Source organism: Mauremys reevesii, linkage group 4 (assembly GCF_016161935.1).
Source record: "Mauremys reevesii isolate NIE-2019 linkage group 4, ASM1616193v1, whole genome shotgun sequence".
NCBI lineage: Eukaryota > Metazoa > Chordata > Testudines > Geoemydidae > Mauremys > Mauremys reevesii.
Window position 1 is genome coordinate 42,998,430 of NC_052626.1, and position 16,875 is coordinate 43,015,304.

General features: G+C 46.9%; 1 protein-coding gene across 2 annotated transcripts in view; it reads right to left on the reverse strand.

Moving 5' to 3' along the window:
* Window positions 1-1,292: 1,292 nt before the first annotated feature.
* VSX2 (visual system homeobox 2) overlaps window positions 1,293-16,875 on the reverse strand; it is a 39,349-nt gene continuing 23,766 nt past the window's right edge. The window contains exons 4-5 of one of the 2 annotated variants that reach the window (XM_039533495.1): window positions 4,348-4,528; window positions 1,293-2,893 (exon numbers count right to left, since the gene is read on the reverse strand). In XM_039533495.1, the coding sequence (XP_039389429.1) occupies window positions 2,502-2,893; window positions 4,348-4,528 (573 nt within the window). In that variant the 3' untranslated portion in view covers window positions 1,293-2,501. The remainder of the gene's footprint in view (window positions 2,894-4,347; window positions 4,529-16,875) is intronic. The other variant, XM_039533496.1, reaches the window with a different exon arrangement.

The following is a 16,875-nucleotide window of genomic DNA, read 5'->3' on the forward strand; positions in this document are numbered from 1 at the left end:
AGAACTGAGAATTCATTGGGCCACATTTGGCACCCTATTGGAAATAGTGGGTTGTGAACAGAAGTTGAACATTTTTAGGTTCCATTGGCACAAAGCAAATTCTTTGGGCTGTTCCATGTTTTTATTTTATTCTGTTGGTTGTCCTAAGAGCCCGTGGAAACAACTTTCACACAGATGGGGGGGCAACATTTATTCCTCCCTTATTTGTACACGCACACACTCTCTCTCTCTCTCTCTCTCTGCCGTCCATCCAGGCCCCCTTACTCCAAAAGATGATGATTCCTCCACGCTTGTTGCTATCTTTAGTTTAGTTTTATTCTTGTTTATATCTTTACAGAAAATGGCACATAACTCACAGGTTCTGAATGACTAGAAGTTGTTACAGTTCCATACCTCAAACACCCCAATACCAAATTCTTTTCTCACTGTATGTACAGTATTTACACACCATGGGCTATAGTCTAACACGTCAAACAAATTGGGGACAAAGACAAACAGAGGCTGCATGGAAGGGACGGATCAACCTTTGACAGAATAAAAACAGTAGCTCTGGGGAAAAGCAGCTCACAGCTGAAAGCAGGACAGCAAGGGCAGGTGTAAGTCACTGTCCTAGAGTCTTCATGGAGGGTGGCTCCTCACCAGGATAGGCAGGTAATGTTATCTTGGAGCTATGATGTCTGGCTAGTGGGCTTTGTTGGTTGTTAGTGACAGGGCCTGTGTGTATTCATGTTGGGGTCTGTGTGTGAGGCATATGTACACCTCAGAGCATTTATGAGCATGCCTGCATATCCATGGATGCATCTGGAGCTCCCTTTGAAACTCAGAGACAGAGTTGGTGGAGTATAACTCAATAAATACCTAATTTGGCAAAAGTTGTTGTTAGACATAGAACCGTTTATTCAGTGAATATTTGACCCACTCCACACAGAGATTCAGCAAAGCCTGCAGGCCTCTCGCTCTCTTGGGATGCCCTGCTGTTCTGGGGGCTGTAGCCACGTCTCTGAGAATGAGCCTTGTGGAAACGGGCTGGAACCAGGGCATGCTTGCAGCGAGGACTCTGTTGTTAATCCATATGATTAAACCTCAGCAGTTTATGCTGGGGAGCGGAATGTGCTGACCAAACATTTCTAGGGAGCAGTTTGAGGCAGCCTAGATTACAGCTAAAATGATATAGTGCATGGACTGCAGGAGAGAGATCACTTGATCATTACCTGCTAGGTTCACTCCCTCTGGGGCACCTGGCATTGGCCACTGTCGACAGACAAGATACTGGGTTGGATGGACCTTTGGTCTGACCCAGTACGGCCAGTCTTATGTAGCAGGGTGCAGCATCGGGGTGGAGCCTGGAGAGGGTGGAGCCGAGTGCCAGGTATCAATGAGGGGAGGAGCCGGATCTCAGTTACCTGTAAGGGGTGAAGCTGGGAGCAACACTTGGGTACCCATGAGATCCTGGATACCTGTTAGGCATGATGTCAGGTGTAGTATGTGTTCAGGGTGGCTGAGGGCAGGAACCTGGTACCTGAGTGGGTTATGAGTCTTCGGCATGTCTACAGGGGGAAGATAGGTGTAGGACTTGGGATACCCCCAAAGGGAAGGGGTGGGTCTTGGGTACCTGAGGTTGTAGGGATCAGCTCCTGGAAGTTAAGCCTGCTCTTCCCCATCCCCTTGGCTTCTTACCGGAAAACTGAGACCAAAATCAGCTGCCCAGCACACCACCCTCCCTGTCTCAGAGTGCCCCTGGGACACCCCACCACTCAGTCAGGAAAGACACACATGGAATATACAAACCACCATTTAAATAGACTCACTGTTTTACGCAAACACTTCCATGGATTTGTCCCACAGTGCTTTAAGTCGGACAAAGAGTAAAATGGTCCCTGTGAGGGCAGCGGGGCAGCCCCACCCACATCAGGTCCTTGGGTTCCGATGGCCAGGTGCCATAAACACACTGGGGAGGAGCACATTCTGAGGGAGATGGAGTTCGTGCTGCTCTGGGCAGGTGGGAATGCAGCAGAGGATAAACTCGCTCTCAGGGTTGGGGTGGGGGAGACTGGACCAGGGGAAGAGAGTCACTCTGACATGGGAACGGGTGGGACAGAGACTCGCTCTGAGGCTGGGTATGTTGGACCAGGACAGGAGAGACCCAAAGCTGGTTCTCAGGCTGATACACAGGGACCCAGAGCCTCAGTTAGCCCCAGCCTCCTCTCAGAAGAAGATGGTGATAATTCCTGATCCCTCAGAAAGGAGGGGGCAGTGTGGCAGGAATAGTCCCAAGGGCAGGGAGAGTGGAGGGGCAGGAATGCTCCTGAGGGGAAGTCTCTGGACACACCTGACAGTCAGAACTTGGCCTGAGCCTGTGACTTCCTGAAATGCACAGAGACCATGTGGGGCCTCACTCCCTGTGCAGGGGCTGTCGGAGGGGCCCTGTCAGTCTGAGAGGAGCCTGCAGCCCCCCAGAGGAGACAGTCTTTTGGGAGCTGGTTTCCATCATCTCTTTCCCTCTAGATCTGCTTCTCCTCCTCTTGTGATGAGTTTGATTTCTCCATTTGTCTCTCATCCTCTGCCGCTGCCTCCTCCTCTTTCTCTGGCTTCCTGGCTGGGGTGGGGGGGTCCCCAGGGACGGTCCCCAGGACTTTGGTGCTATGCTCCTGAGCTTTGGCCCTGAGGGCAGCAATGCTGTTCTCTCTCAGTTCCTCCTGGGAAATGGTGGTTTTGGGATCCGGGCCCCTCTCTTCCTTGTTGCTCTTGTCGAGCTTGGGCAGGGCCTGGCGTTCCACCTCCGGCTTCCTTCCCACCTCAGCTGCTGCCTCCAGAGACTTTTTGTGCATCCCTAAAAAGAATTGTTGGTATTCGGGTTTAGAAAAGCGCCTGGGCATGGGAAAGCCATCTTGAACTGAAAACAGCAAAGATAAAGAGAGGCCAGAATTAAGGAAAAGCAGAAACCCTTGCTTCAAACAGCAGTCACACAGAGAGCCCATTGCATTGGGCCCTGCATGAGGGAGAACTCAGGCCAGTTCTCTTCTAGAGACAGGCCAGCACTGATGGGGAGCCCAGGACAGACCAGAGAGGGGGGAGCTTGTGTCAACTCTGTGCTCTGAACAGGCCAAACATAAGGCAGGAACCTGGGCTGTAGCAACAGGCATGGAACTTGGCCAGAACTGAGATAGGCCACACCTAAGGGAGAGGAGGGCGATAGGAGGGGACAGATCCCTGTGCTCCTCAAGGGCCAGTCCTGAGATGTGGACAAATGTGCCGAATATGATGCCACTTCAGGAAGCACAGTCTAAACATCATGAAGAGCCAGGGATTTCCTGCCCCAGAGGTTAGGGGTATGGCTGCAGGACCGGGGCATGAGGGACCAAACAGAATGGGCTCCCTGGCACTAGCGAACAGTGACGGTACCCAACTAGCAATGACAAGATAACTGGGGGTAGGGGGGGGATGCCCTTGTACAACACCCTGTTACTGGAGCCAGGTAGCAGGAGGGGAATCTGGCTATTCTCTCACCCACAAGGCTGAGGAGAGGTGTCCCTTTGCCTGTTCTCCTCCCTCTTGCACAGCCTACCCCTCCACCTCTCTCGCTCCCGAATTCACACAGACAGAAGGACAGGGCAGTGGCCAGAAATGAAACCTTTTGGCAGAATGAGCCTGAGAGATCAGAAAACAGGAAGCAAAGAGCAGGAATGTGAAAGGGAATCTGCTACTTCCATATCCACACAGCAGAAGAAGGCAGGCAGAAATTACACTGCCTTCAGCTGCAGAGAGCTGTGGGAGGATACCAGTCCCTCCCTTCCTCCCAAAAAGAGGACTCAAGAGGTCACTTGGTTCATCACAAGCACAAAAAAGTTGCCTTCCCCCCCCAGGAAAGGATCACACAGGGGACCCCTCAAGGGCTGCAGGAGTCAAACCCAGACAACTTCTTGCTGTGTAGCAGGGAACCCAGCCTGCTATGGCTTTTTAGTACAGTGGATGTTGACGCCCATGCCACAGGAACCTGGATCAATGGGATGGTACCCCCACCCCATGCCACAGGAGTCTGGGCTCAGGGCTGATAGTCCCCACTCCATGAGTCGACCCGAGGACTGATAGCTTACCCCACCCCTGGGCCAAGGGGCTGATACTTGCCCCTCAAGTCTGGACCCAGGGCTGGCAGCCTGACCCCATGCCCCAGGGGTCAGTCCCTAATATAAAAGGCAGTGTCCTTGTGCTCGGGGGTATGGGGAAAGTGTGAGTGCAGGATAATTTCCTCCCTTACTCAACACTTCCAATGTTACTCTAAGTTTCCCTAGTTCAACATGTCACTCCCTGGAATACTGGCTGTGCCCAGGGAGGGTGCTGGTCTCTTACCCAGGAGCCAAGGGGCGCAGGACTCCATGATGCCATCCTTGGCGGATTTGAGGATAGACTCTGGCAGCGGAATTGAGTGACGTACCATTGCTCCATACAGCCCATATTCTGCCATTACGCTGCTCCTGCCCCAGCACTTCTCCCGCTTCCGCCACTTGGCCCGCCGATTCTGGAACCAAACCTGCAAAGAGCAGAGCAGTTTACTGAGGCCCGGTGAATCGTCGCTGCCCCCTAAGTTAGCCTGGGATTCTGTGTGCGCGCAGGAACACGTGCTTGTGGATATCTGTGTGAGGGCATATGTCCCCCTCAGGAATCACAAGCCAAAACAAGAGAGACTTAGTACAAATGTTGCGAGAGACCTTAGTCACCTTCATTCCTGACAAAAGCACAGGCCTGACCTGAATCCTGCTGAATGGATAGGACACAGTGCAGGCCAGAAATGGGCAAGTTTCCACCTGCTGCTCTGCTGATGTCCCTCAGGTCCCCATGCTACGTCAATGGTGGGACTCTCTACACACAGCTCTGCCAATATCCCTCTATCTCATGGGAGAGGATGGGGAGCGCCCTTCTATGGGCCATGGAGATGTCTCAGGAGCAGCTCCGCCTCTCCCCTGAATGGCTGTGCACATCTCCCGCAGGGGCCACCATGTCTACCCCGGAGGGGGGGAGGGGGGGAAATACATTGCCTCTACTGGAGCAGCTGTAGCTCCCCTCCCGTGCCCCTCCAGTAGACTGTGTCTTTTCCCCACCCTTGCAGGAGCCAAGCTTCACTGCAAGTCCCATCCCTTGCTGCAGGATGTAATTAATTTCTCATTGCAGTGTCTCTCGCTAGTGGCTTTTGGCTCGGGTGCCTGGGATTTTCTCTTTCATTATTTACTGAGTGGCTGAGCCGCAGAGAGAGGCTGTGTGCAGCGGTGTCTGTGGGGAGGGCTGGCCCAGGGTGGTGTGCGCTGAGGGTGTGTGTGGGGTGGAAGGCAATCGCCACAGCTTGCCCTGAATTCCCCATTTGAAAAGCCCCTCATCTTCTCAGAAAATTGGCAGAATAATCTCCTGGCTGTGACCCAGGGGGCAGTGAGCAGAGACTCGGGTGGCACCAAGGGGGGGCGGGGGAAGTCACAGAAATCTATTAGTGTTCTCGCTCCGATTTCCATTCCTCTTGTCTCGCTCTCCCCCCACCCTCCCCTCATTCCCTCCCTTCCCGCAGTGGAGAGGCATCAGCTTTAGATGAAAAATTGCTTGAGGTCTATTCAGAAGGCGGCAAAGGAAGAGTCAGCCCCAGGGGCAGCCCGGGCCTGATTGAAAAATAAGTTAATTTCAGTTTGAATCGATGGGCCTCAGGCACTGAAATATCACGGGAAATTAAAGCAGCTGGTCCCCAGGGAACCGCGCCATTGACCCGCGCTAATTAATGCCATGGAGTTACCATTCGCCTCTCTGTGAGGCAGCCCCTCCTTCCCTGAGGACACCCCAACCACCTCCTCATTTAACTAATTAGACTCACGGAAAATTGGGTGTTAATTTGTTTAGGAATTTTTTTTTCTTTCCAGGGAAGTACATGGCAGAGTGGAAATGAATGGTGGGGTCTCGCTGGCAGATGGATGCTCGGGGTCACTCCGCAATCTTCTCCAACTTGATTGCTTGATTAGGTCGTTAGCACATTAAAAAAAAAAATTGCTTGCCGTCTGGCGCTGGCCTGATGAGTGGGATGAGGCGGGAATCGCCTGGGTAATTTATCTTTTTATACTGCAAAGAATTTGATTTCAATCTGCAGATATATGGAGGCGCCTTTGACACCTGTTTAACATTACAGAGCTGACAACTTAACCCTCTGATGCCTCCACTGCCGTGAGCCAGAGGGGAGCAGTGATCACCGCTCCAGCTGGGGGCCCAATGCTGGGAAGTGGGTTCTCCAAGGGCTGGGCTGGGGAGAGAAATTCTGGAATGAACTCTGGACCCTCCCCTCCGGCAGCGAGGGAGCACTTAGATGGGGAGGGCTGGATTGTAGGTGGGGGCTGTGGGGATGCAGCTGATGGGTTTGTTTCCCTGGCACAGTGGAAAGTCAGCGCGCTTGCCGATTTGAAATGGATAAGTCTGGGCAGATCCTACAATGGCTGTGGGGAGCAACCCAGGTTATGGCGAAAGTGTGGTGCCAGCCTCTCCCAGCAGGGAGCTCTGTGCGGAGAAAAAGGCGGGTGCACCCCGGTGGGGAAGCTCCCAACTACTCCACTTCCAGGCTTTTCTCAGAAGGAGGTGCTGTTGGGTACAGAATAGGGCACCAGCAGTTACTTCTATACCCTGGGGTGGGGAAGCAGGGGTGCCAGCTTCCAGGGGGTGCTGCACCATTGTGCTGCTCTGCTGGGGGATTTTTTGCCAGGGGGAGGGACCTGTCTTGAAAATGTGTAACAATTTAACTCTTCCCCACCCTTCTCTCTTTCTTGTACATACCCGCTTCTTTTCTTCCCCAACCCCTGGTTTTTATCACCCTTCACTCTCTTTTTCCCCTCAGTACTTCATTTCCCTCCCCCACGCGTCCTGCTGCTCCTCCCCTGGGACACACAGTCTTGTGAACTTCTCTCACTCAGGTCACATCTGTGTCACATCTGTGTCAAATGCACACCATTACTCTCACCTGTGTCAAATTACTCTCATCTGTGTCAAATGCACACCATTACTCTCACCCCTCTCTCATGCCACTCCTTTCCCCAGCTCGTTCATGTAACTAATGTCCACTAGGTGGCTCCATGCATTGAAACTCAACATACTTGCTTTCTTTTTCACAGCAGAGGCAAGGAAGCAAATGTAGAAACAACAGCAACAGACTGCCAGGTGGCAAACGATTTTCCATCCGCTAATGCTATGTCAGTGAGATCAACATGTTTCATGAGAACTGTCAATTCGGTCAAAATTTTTGATGAAAAATTATCAAAGTGCTTAAGAGCAATAAGATTAAAGCACCTCATTTTGGCTTTGTTTGGACTATTATATATTACAATTTATAAATATAAAAGTCATGTTATATCATAAATGATATTAAAAGTCAAAATGCTAAATTTGAAACAAAGCACTTTGATGAGGTTTTCTGACATTTTTCTGAGATTCTTTTTTTTAACTGGAAACTTCAATTTTTTGTTTTGAGTTGGGATGAAAAGAATGTCAGAGTATCTTGTAGAATGGAAATTCTGAGGTTTTATCAGCTCTAGTATTGACCCAAGGAGCCAGATTCTGCTCTCATTTACACTCATAAATCAGGCATGAACTCCAGTGAGACCAATGGAGTTTAAAATGGGGGTTAATGAGATCAGACTCAAGCTCAGCATTGCTGCCACAATTAATGCCTTAGACTTCAACACACAGAATCACAGAAATGTAGGGCTGGAAGGGACCTCAAGAGGTCATCAAGTCCATTCCCCTACACTCAGGCAGGATCAAGTAAACATAGCCCATCCCTGACAGGTGTTTGTCCAACCTGTTCTTAAAAACCTCCAGTGATAAGGGTTCCACAGCCTCTCGCAGAAGCCTATTCCAGAACTTAACTATCCTTATTGTTAGAAAGACTTTCCTAATATCTAACCTAAATCTCCCTTGCTGCAGATTAAGTCCATTGCTTCTTGTCGCATCTTCAGTGGAAAAGGAGAAAAACTGATCACTGTCCTCTTTATAACAGCCCTTAGCATATTTGCAGACTGATATCAGTTCCTCTCTCAGACTTCTTTTCTCAGGACTCAACATGCCCAGTTTTTTTTAACCTTTCCTCTTAGGTCAGGTTTTCTAAATATGTTATCATTTTTGTTGCTCTCCTCTGGACACTCTCCAATTTGTTCACATCTTTCCTAAAGCGTGGCACCCAGAATAGGGCACAGCACTTCCGCTGAGGCCTCACCAGTGCTGATTAGAGTAGGACAATTACCTCCCATGCCTTACATACAAAAGGCCTGTTAATGCACCCCAGAATGATATTACACTTTTTCACAACTGCATCATATTGTTGATTCATATTCAGTTTGTGATCCACTATAATGCCCCATGATCCTTTTTTGAAGTACACCTCTACCCCAATATAACACGAATTTGGCTATAACACAGTAAAGCAGTGCTCCAGGGGGGCGGGGTTGCGCGCTCCAGCAGATCAAATCAAGTTCGATATAACCTATAACGCGTAAGATTTTTTGGCTCCCGAGGACAGCGTTATAGCGAGGTAGAGGTGTATTATCACCTAGCCAGTTATTTCCCAATTTGTATTTGTTCATTTGATTTTCCCTTGCTAAATATAGTACACTTGTCTTTACTGAATTTCATCTTGTTTATTTCAGACCAATTCTCTAATTTGTCAAGACTATTTTGAATTCTAATCCTGTCCTCCAAAGTGCTTGCAACCCCTCCCAGCTTGGTGTCATCCACAAATTTTATAAGCACACTCTCCACTCCATTATCCAAGTCATTAATGTAAATATTGAATAGTACCACACGCAGGACAGACCCTTGTGGGACCCCCACAGTAGATATCCCCTTCTAATTTGATAGTGAACCATTGATAACTACTCTTTGAGTACGGTCTTTCAACCAGTTGTGCACCTACATCAGTAATTTCATCTAGACCACATTTCTGTAGTTTGCTTATGAAAATGTCATGTGGAACTGTCAAAAAGCTTTACTAAATCAAGCTATATCATATCTACTGCTTCCCTCCATTCCACTAGGCCAGTAACCTTGTCAAAGAAATAAATTATATTGGTTTGGCATGATTTGTTCTTAACAAATACATGCTAGTTATTCCTTATAACCCTATTATCACATAGGTGCTCACAAATTGATTGTTTAATAATTTGTTCCAGTATCTTTCCAGGTATCAAAGTTAGGCTGACTGGTCTATTATTCTCTGGGTCCTCTTTGTTCCTCTTTTTAAGATAGGTACTATGTCTGCCCTTGTTCAGTCCTCTTGGACCTCACCTGTCCTCCAGGATTTCTCAAAGATAATTGCTAATGGTTCTGAGATTGCTTCAGCTAGGTCCTTAATTATCCCAGGATGAATTTCATCAGGCCCTGCCAATGTGAATACATCTAACTTATCTAAATAGTCTTTAACCTGTTATTTCCCTGTTTTGGCTTTCATGCCTTCCCCCTTGTTATTAATGTTAATTGTGTTGAATATCTGCTCATCATTTTGGTCACCTTTTTAGTGAAGACTGGAGTAAAATAAGCATTAAACACCTCAGCCTTCTTGATCTCATTAGTTATTAGCTCTTCTTCCCGGCTAAGTAGAGGACCTTCATTTTCCTTCCTCCTTCTCTTCCTCCTACATAAGAATGGCCATACTTGGTCAGACCAATGGTCTATGTATCCTGTCTTCTGACAGTGGCAAGTGCCAGATGCTTCAGAGAGAATTAACAGAAGCAGGGCCGGCTCTACAGTTTTCACCGCCCCAAGCAGCACGCCGAATTGCCGCCGCGGGCTGCGGGGGCAGTCCGTGTGCCCTTAGGGTGGCAGGTGCGTTTCCGCGACGGCAGCAATTCGGCGGCAGCTTCTATGTTTAGCTGAAGCCACCCCGGACAGCTAAAAACAGAAGCTGCTGTCGAATTGCCGCTGCCCGGGGTAGCAATTCGGCGCGCTGCTTGGGGGCAAAACAACAGGGATTGCCGCCCCTTGCAGAATGCCGCCCCAAGCACCAGCAGAAGAGGGCAATTTATCAAGTGATCCATCCCCTGCTTTCCAGTCCCAGCTTCTGGCAGTTTGATGTTTAAAGACACCCTGTGTTTGGGGTTACATCCCTGACCATCATAGCCATTGATGGATCAATCTTCCATGAACTTATCTAATTCTTTTTTCAACCCTGTTATACTTTTGGCAATGAGTTCCATAGGTTGACCATGCATTGTGTGAAGACGTATTTCCTTTTGTTTGTTTTTGTATTTCCTGTTGCTTACTAATTTCATTGGGTGACTGCAAGTTCTTGTGTTATGAGAAGGAGTAAATAACACTTCCTTATTTAGTTTCTCCACACTAGTCATGATTTTATAGACTTCTATCATATCTCCTCTTAGTCGTCTCTTTTCCAAGCTGATTAATCTCTCCTAATATGGAAGCTGTTCCATGCCCCTAATCATTGTTGTTGTCTTTTTCTGAACCTTTTCCAATTCCTTTTTTTTTTTTTTTTTTTTTTTGAGATGGAGCGACCACATCTGCATGCAGTAATCAAGATGTGGGCAATCCTCGATTTATATAGTGTCATTATGATATTTTCTGTTTTCTTATCTATCCCTTTCCTAATGGTTCCTAATATTCTGATAGCTTTTTTGACTGCCACTGCACATTGAGCTGATATTTTCAGAGAAACTATTCATGATGACTCCAAAATCTCTCTCTCTCTCAAGTGATCACAGCTAATTTAGACCCCATCATTTTGTATGTATAGTTGGGATTATGTTTTCAGCGTGCATTACTTTGCATTTATCAACACTGAATTTCATCTGCCAATTCTAATGTATTTAAAGAACCTCTTCTTATTGCCTTTTATTTCCCTTGCTAGGTATAACTCATTTTGTGCTTTAGCCTTTCTGATTTTGTCCCTACATGCTTGTGCTATTCTTTTGTACTCCTTAGCAATTCATCCATAGGCTACCCTTGTTGTAGGATTCCTTTTTGTTTTTCAAGTCATTAACAAGCTCCTTCTGGATCCATATTGTCCTTTTGCTATCCTTCCTATCTTTCCTTTGCATCGGGATAGTCTGCAGTTGCACCTTTAATATTATCTCCTTCAGAAACTGCCAGCTCTCCTGAACGCCATTATCCCTTAGATTTTCTTCCCATGGGATGTTACCTACCAATTCTCTAACACTGTGGAAATTACTATGGCTGTGAGCCTTAGCAGATCACATCCAGTCCACCATTGTCAGACAGGGTAGACTTTTTCCCTACAGTTTATTCGCTTTGTCTAGATGTAAAAAGCCCAAGCCTTGGGACTTCTCTTGGGAGATGATTCCACAGCCGAACAGATCTCGTTCTTGGGAACTGTTTCATGACCTCCAGCCTACATTTTCCTTTGCTCAGTTTCTCAGTTGACTCAGGGCCAAGGGAAGCCCTTTCTTTAAGACAGTGTGAACCATTTCTATTTTCTCTGCTTCATTGATACCTCACTTTTGGTAAGTCTGTGGAATTGGCTGTTATGCAAGTATCTCTCTTTAGCTGCCACCACAATGTATGAATGTGGAGCCACTTATTGTAGGCAGGCGTCTTGTCTCCACTTTCCCTTTCCCTGGAGAAAATGGCTTCACCTTTACTCTCTGATCTCCTTGCAGCTTCGGTTCTTCTATGGCTCCTTGATCAGAGTAGAATTTGCTTTGGGATGGTGCTGATATTTTTGTTCTCCAGCTTTTTCCATAAGCTGCATCAGCAGTAATTTGTTGGCCACTGGGAGTAGTATCCAGGTTAAATCAAGACATTAGCTTTTGCATAGGTCTGCTCTTGGTGCCTCCCCTCATGGCGGGCTTTGCATGTATATACCATACACTTTGCTTTCACCTAATAAAAGCTTGTCCTTAGCTTGGTCTTCCCATTATACTGACTGGGATAGGGCAAGGAGCTTACATATTTGCACTCCCAAACTTCCCAAGTAATGGCTTTGTGAAGTGTGAGCCATTAGCAATGGCCACAACATTAGAAACGCACAGGTGACTAACCTGCTCACTGCAACACTCCACAGTCATAGCAGAGGCTGTGTCTCTGGGAGGTTCAAGCTCCCTGAAGTCAAAGTGATAGTTAACTGCTCTGAAACACTTATGCTATTTGTCCATACTAGCTTTGCTCCAAGGTCTGAGGGAACATCATGTGGCATAAGTGGCTCCTTCATGTTGTTTTACAAAACATTACACATTGCACTGTCTCTCACAGCACCTGCTGTCCGAGTTCCTGCCTGGCCAAAGTAACATCTCCATCTTTGCCAAGACATCTTCTCTGTGCCTTGGTGACCAGCATGAATTCTTGACAACACTCCCATTCTCATAACTTTGGCTAGAACTATTCTGGGTCCTTTGTAGGAAACACTATTTTGCATCCTGATTTCCTCCCAATACACCGTGTATTCCCTAGTGCTGTCAGGATCCCTGTCTTTTATATCTGACCTTCCAGCTTGCAGCATGGATTTCAGTGCTTGTAGTATTTCATCTCATTTTCCATCTTCAGCTAGGTAGTGATCTGAGGTACAGAGGCATACACCACAGGGAAAAGAAGAGTAGAGTCCTCTCTGAAAGACCTGATGTTTTTTACATTTTACAGATACTTGCCTGATGGGCATATTCAAAACGCAGAGAGTTAATTTCTCAAGATTTTGTTTCTGTTTGCTGAAGGATGTCTTTGATTTTTTGCAAGAGTCTCAATTTGATGGTTCCCTCTTGGACCAATGCAAAGTATCTTGAGACACTGCTATTCCTGAGAGAAGTTTGCAATGTATACTTCAGATCCCTTTTTATTTCATTTGAGCACATTCTTTCTGCTCAGCCCTGTAGAGACAACAGAAAATATGGAGCCTGCCCCAAGAACCCCATCATCAAAACTGCTCAAGACAATATAGTAAACAGGAGCGATTTTGTTGTTGTTTTTACCTTTTAGGATCTGGATGAGAAAAGGGAGGTTGTTCAGCATTTGAGGAGAGAGAGGAGTACCAAGTATTTGGAGAAGCAGGGGAGAAGGTGCAAAGACGAAACTGGGAGGATACAATGGTTAAGGCAAGGAGAGACTCTTGGATGGAGCACAGACAGCAAGTGGGAAGAGGAGGGAGAGATGAGAGCACAGATGTAAACGGGTGGAGTCATGAAGGGGTTTGAAAGTAAAGATGAAAAGCTTGGAAAGCAAGAGGAAGCCAATGAAGGTGCTTGAATAAGGCAGCACATGCCTCTAGACCCCTATCTCTGTACTTCTAGAGGATTCAGGGGCAAATTGCAGGGAAAGATGTTACCCTGAGGCTTAGGGTCTGAATCAGCAGTGATCACAGCTCGCCATGCAGATCAAATCCCCTGGATGCAAGCGCTGTAGCCTGGCACTGCTTTTTAATCGGTGCCTCTGGCAGCTTCCTAGACAAGAGAGACTTTGACCTTCAGGCTGTCTTTCCTGTGGCAGGGTTGAACCTAGTTCTGGCTCACTTCAATCACTCTGAATTGCTACATCCTCGTTGACATCTTAGTGTCTAAGTGCTGATTGCTGCATGACAATTGCTTTCACTTGCTCAGAGGCTTGTTATGTTGCGACTGCCACTCCCAGGCAGTGTCCTTGTCTGACAGTTGATGGAGTGGCTTATACACACCGTACAGGTGGGCAAAAAGGCATTAAACCTCGTACTGCCTGCACACTGGCTAGCTTAGGCATAGCCAGAATTGCATACATCTTCTCTGGATCTGGACACATCCTCTCAGCAGTGAGCAGATGGCAAATGCAGGAAACTCCTTTTGTCTCCTGGCTCTCTGTAGTATGTTGCTGTGGTCAGTTACTGCTTTTTCCACTGTCTCACCACAGCCACATACCAGAACACCTTCTGCAATAGCCACTGCTTGATGCTGTTGCTGCTGGTACTCCTCTGGAGCATCTGAAATACCAAACAGCACCTGGTGCCTTTGATATTGCCCCACTGGGAACCAAGGTACTAGAGAAATGTGGGTGTTGAAGCTGACCCACCACAAGCTTCTCAATACCCTTTTCCTAAGGAGGGGAAGGTAGAGACAGGGCAGTAGTTGGCAAGATCTTTGTCACCCAATACAAATTTATTGAGTAAGGTCTTGACACTTAGGGGCCAGTGGGAGCTGTCCCTCCCCAAGCAAGGCATAATTGGTCTCCATTAGCTTGACATCCATTCTTTCATTAATCGGATGGGGAAGGGGTCCATGTCATATGAGACAGAATGGTCATCTCATTGTCTACTACCTTCAGAACCTACACCTGTGTGACAGGCTCAAGTTGCCTCAGGAGTCCAACCACCCCCTTGCACTCTGAGCCCATTTCCACAGATCTGGTGGAAATGACACAAATTCACTCTTTTCTGCAGGACAACAGCTTGGCACAACAGGACATGTTAGATTCTGAAGTCAGGTGAAGACAGCTCAGCCTCAGTGTTTAGTCTAAAATCGTCTGCCCCGCTGTTGACAAACCAACACTGTCATGTAAGGCTGCCCTTTGCAGGTAAATAGCTGATACCTGGAGCTGTGAATCCCAGCCGGACACTAGCTGGGTTAACAGGCAGCAACACAAGCATAAGTACAGCACATTGGCTAGATCACTTTCTATACAGTACCGGTAAGACAAGAAGATGGTCACTGCGTAGTATGCTGCGTGTGTGCATGCACAGACTTCCTGAGTGACCTTGGGCAAGTCACATGGGGTACATCTGCACTTCGAGCTTGAGGTTTAAATTCCAACTGAAGGAGACATACCCACATTAGCTCTGATTGAGCTAGTGTGCTAAAAATAGAATTGTAGCCATGGCTATGTGAGAAGCGGGAGGGGCTAACTGTCCTGAGTTTGTACCTGTCCAAGACACTTCGTGTGTACTCAGGTGGCTAACCACTCCCACTACTTGTGGTTCTATTTTTATCACACCAGTTCAATCACAGCCTGTGTGGGTATGTCTTCTCAAGCTGGAATTTACACCTCCAGAGCGAAGTGTAAACATACCTGCAGTCTCTCTGTGCCTCAGTTCCCCATTTGTATAATGGGAATAATAGCACTTTCCTACCTCCCAGTGGTGTTGTGAGGATAAATATATTAAAGATTGTAAGACGCTCAGATTCTACAGTGAATTCTACAGATTCTATCTATAATATAAGTATTATAGATAGACAGACAGACATGTTCCCTCTGGTGGCTAGAGCCACAGAGCAGATAAGGGATCTGCTACTGCTACCAACTAAGGGAGCTCATCTTTATGACAAGTAGCAGAGGCCTGTGTTTTTTTAGAGGTCAACTACCCTGCTCCTCAGGTGTGTGAGAGAGTTATCTAGTTGCTGTGCCTGGAGCACTAGGATTATTACATTTGGAAACTTGCCATCATTATGTAATAAGCAAATACTGAGAGGTCACATGGCATCCTCAACAAAGAGAGATGTGAACATCATCTGGCTCACTGTAATTTGCTTTAGATAGCAGAACAGCATGGGTTCTCTGAACCCACTGCTGATCCCTTTCCTCTGCTGGAGCATAGGACACAAGAAGCCGATGCATCCTAGAACAGAATAAGCTGCATGCATCAAACTGATACCACATATCTCATAGATATCACAATCTGTGAACCACAATATCACCTCTTGGAACATCACACACACACACACACACACACACACACCTGCCTATGCCTGTGATGCCTTATCACCAAATCTGGCGGCACTGTGAAATCTTGGAAAATGTGACTGTTCAGAAACTATTTCACCTGGCAATAGGGTGACCACTGCCCCAGAACAGCAACATCTCAGCTATGCTACACTGAAGCAATTTTACAGTGTAAGGGCTTGACAAAGATATTCTTGTCTGTTTCCTGCTTCTATTAACCACAATTGATGTGACTAATTCTTATTATTATTGATGATGATATTATGAGTAAATTGTATCAGATTCTTTCATTTTGCAAAGGGAGATGAGACAGAATGTACTCTAGTCATTTGCATTAATCATATTAGTTTGTTTACTCTATGAACTCCTGAAGCAATGCCTGCTACAGAGAGATTTCCTTCATCTTAGTTTTGTGGTTGGGAATCAGAATTAGCAAACAGAAATTTAAAAAATGTCTAGTTTCTAATGCTGTCCATGTGCTCAAACAGAACACAGGATAGTACAAACATGGTTTTTTGGGGGGAATGGGGACAATATGCAAGCATATCTCCCCTCCAATCCGTGCGAGATGGATAGAACATTTTTTGCCTTTTTAATTAAAGTTTCAATACTACATATGCAGGCATTGTTCTTCCCTGGATCTTCAGGCTTGAAGCTGATTAATTTACTTACTGTTTCTGTGATAGAGCGGCTTACAAACATCAAATATTGCCCAGCACCTTTGATATATTTCAGTAAACTTTATTGAGCATGGAATGCTATTCTAACAAACAAGTGCATCCTGAAATGTCCACTAGATGGCCACAGGCAAATATGTACACCTATAGACAGACAGACAAACCAACAAAATCTCTCTCTCAACACATATTTTGCATAGTCACTAGGATGCAAGTGTACATCGCTGTTTGAGAGTCTGAGATTGAGGCAATGAATACCTGGCATTAAGAAGCTCTTCTCTAGTTCTTCCCACCACTGATTCATAGTCAATTTCCCCTTGTCCTGCAAATAAACCAACGTGCAGCCATTTTACCACAAATTTCTTCAGGTCTGATATTACCTGTGTCTCAAACATCCTGCTGCTTTCTCAGGGACCAGACCTGATCCCTTGTGTTATCCCACAGAATAACAACTCATAAAAAGGAGGGGTCTCCGACTGAGAAAATAGCAGGGAATAATAAACCTCACCTGATGGCCAGGAGAGCATAGCCAAGGAGCTAGTGAGCT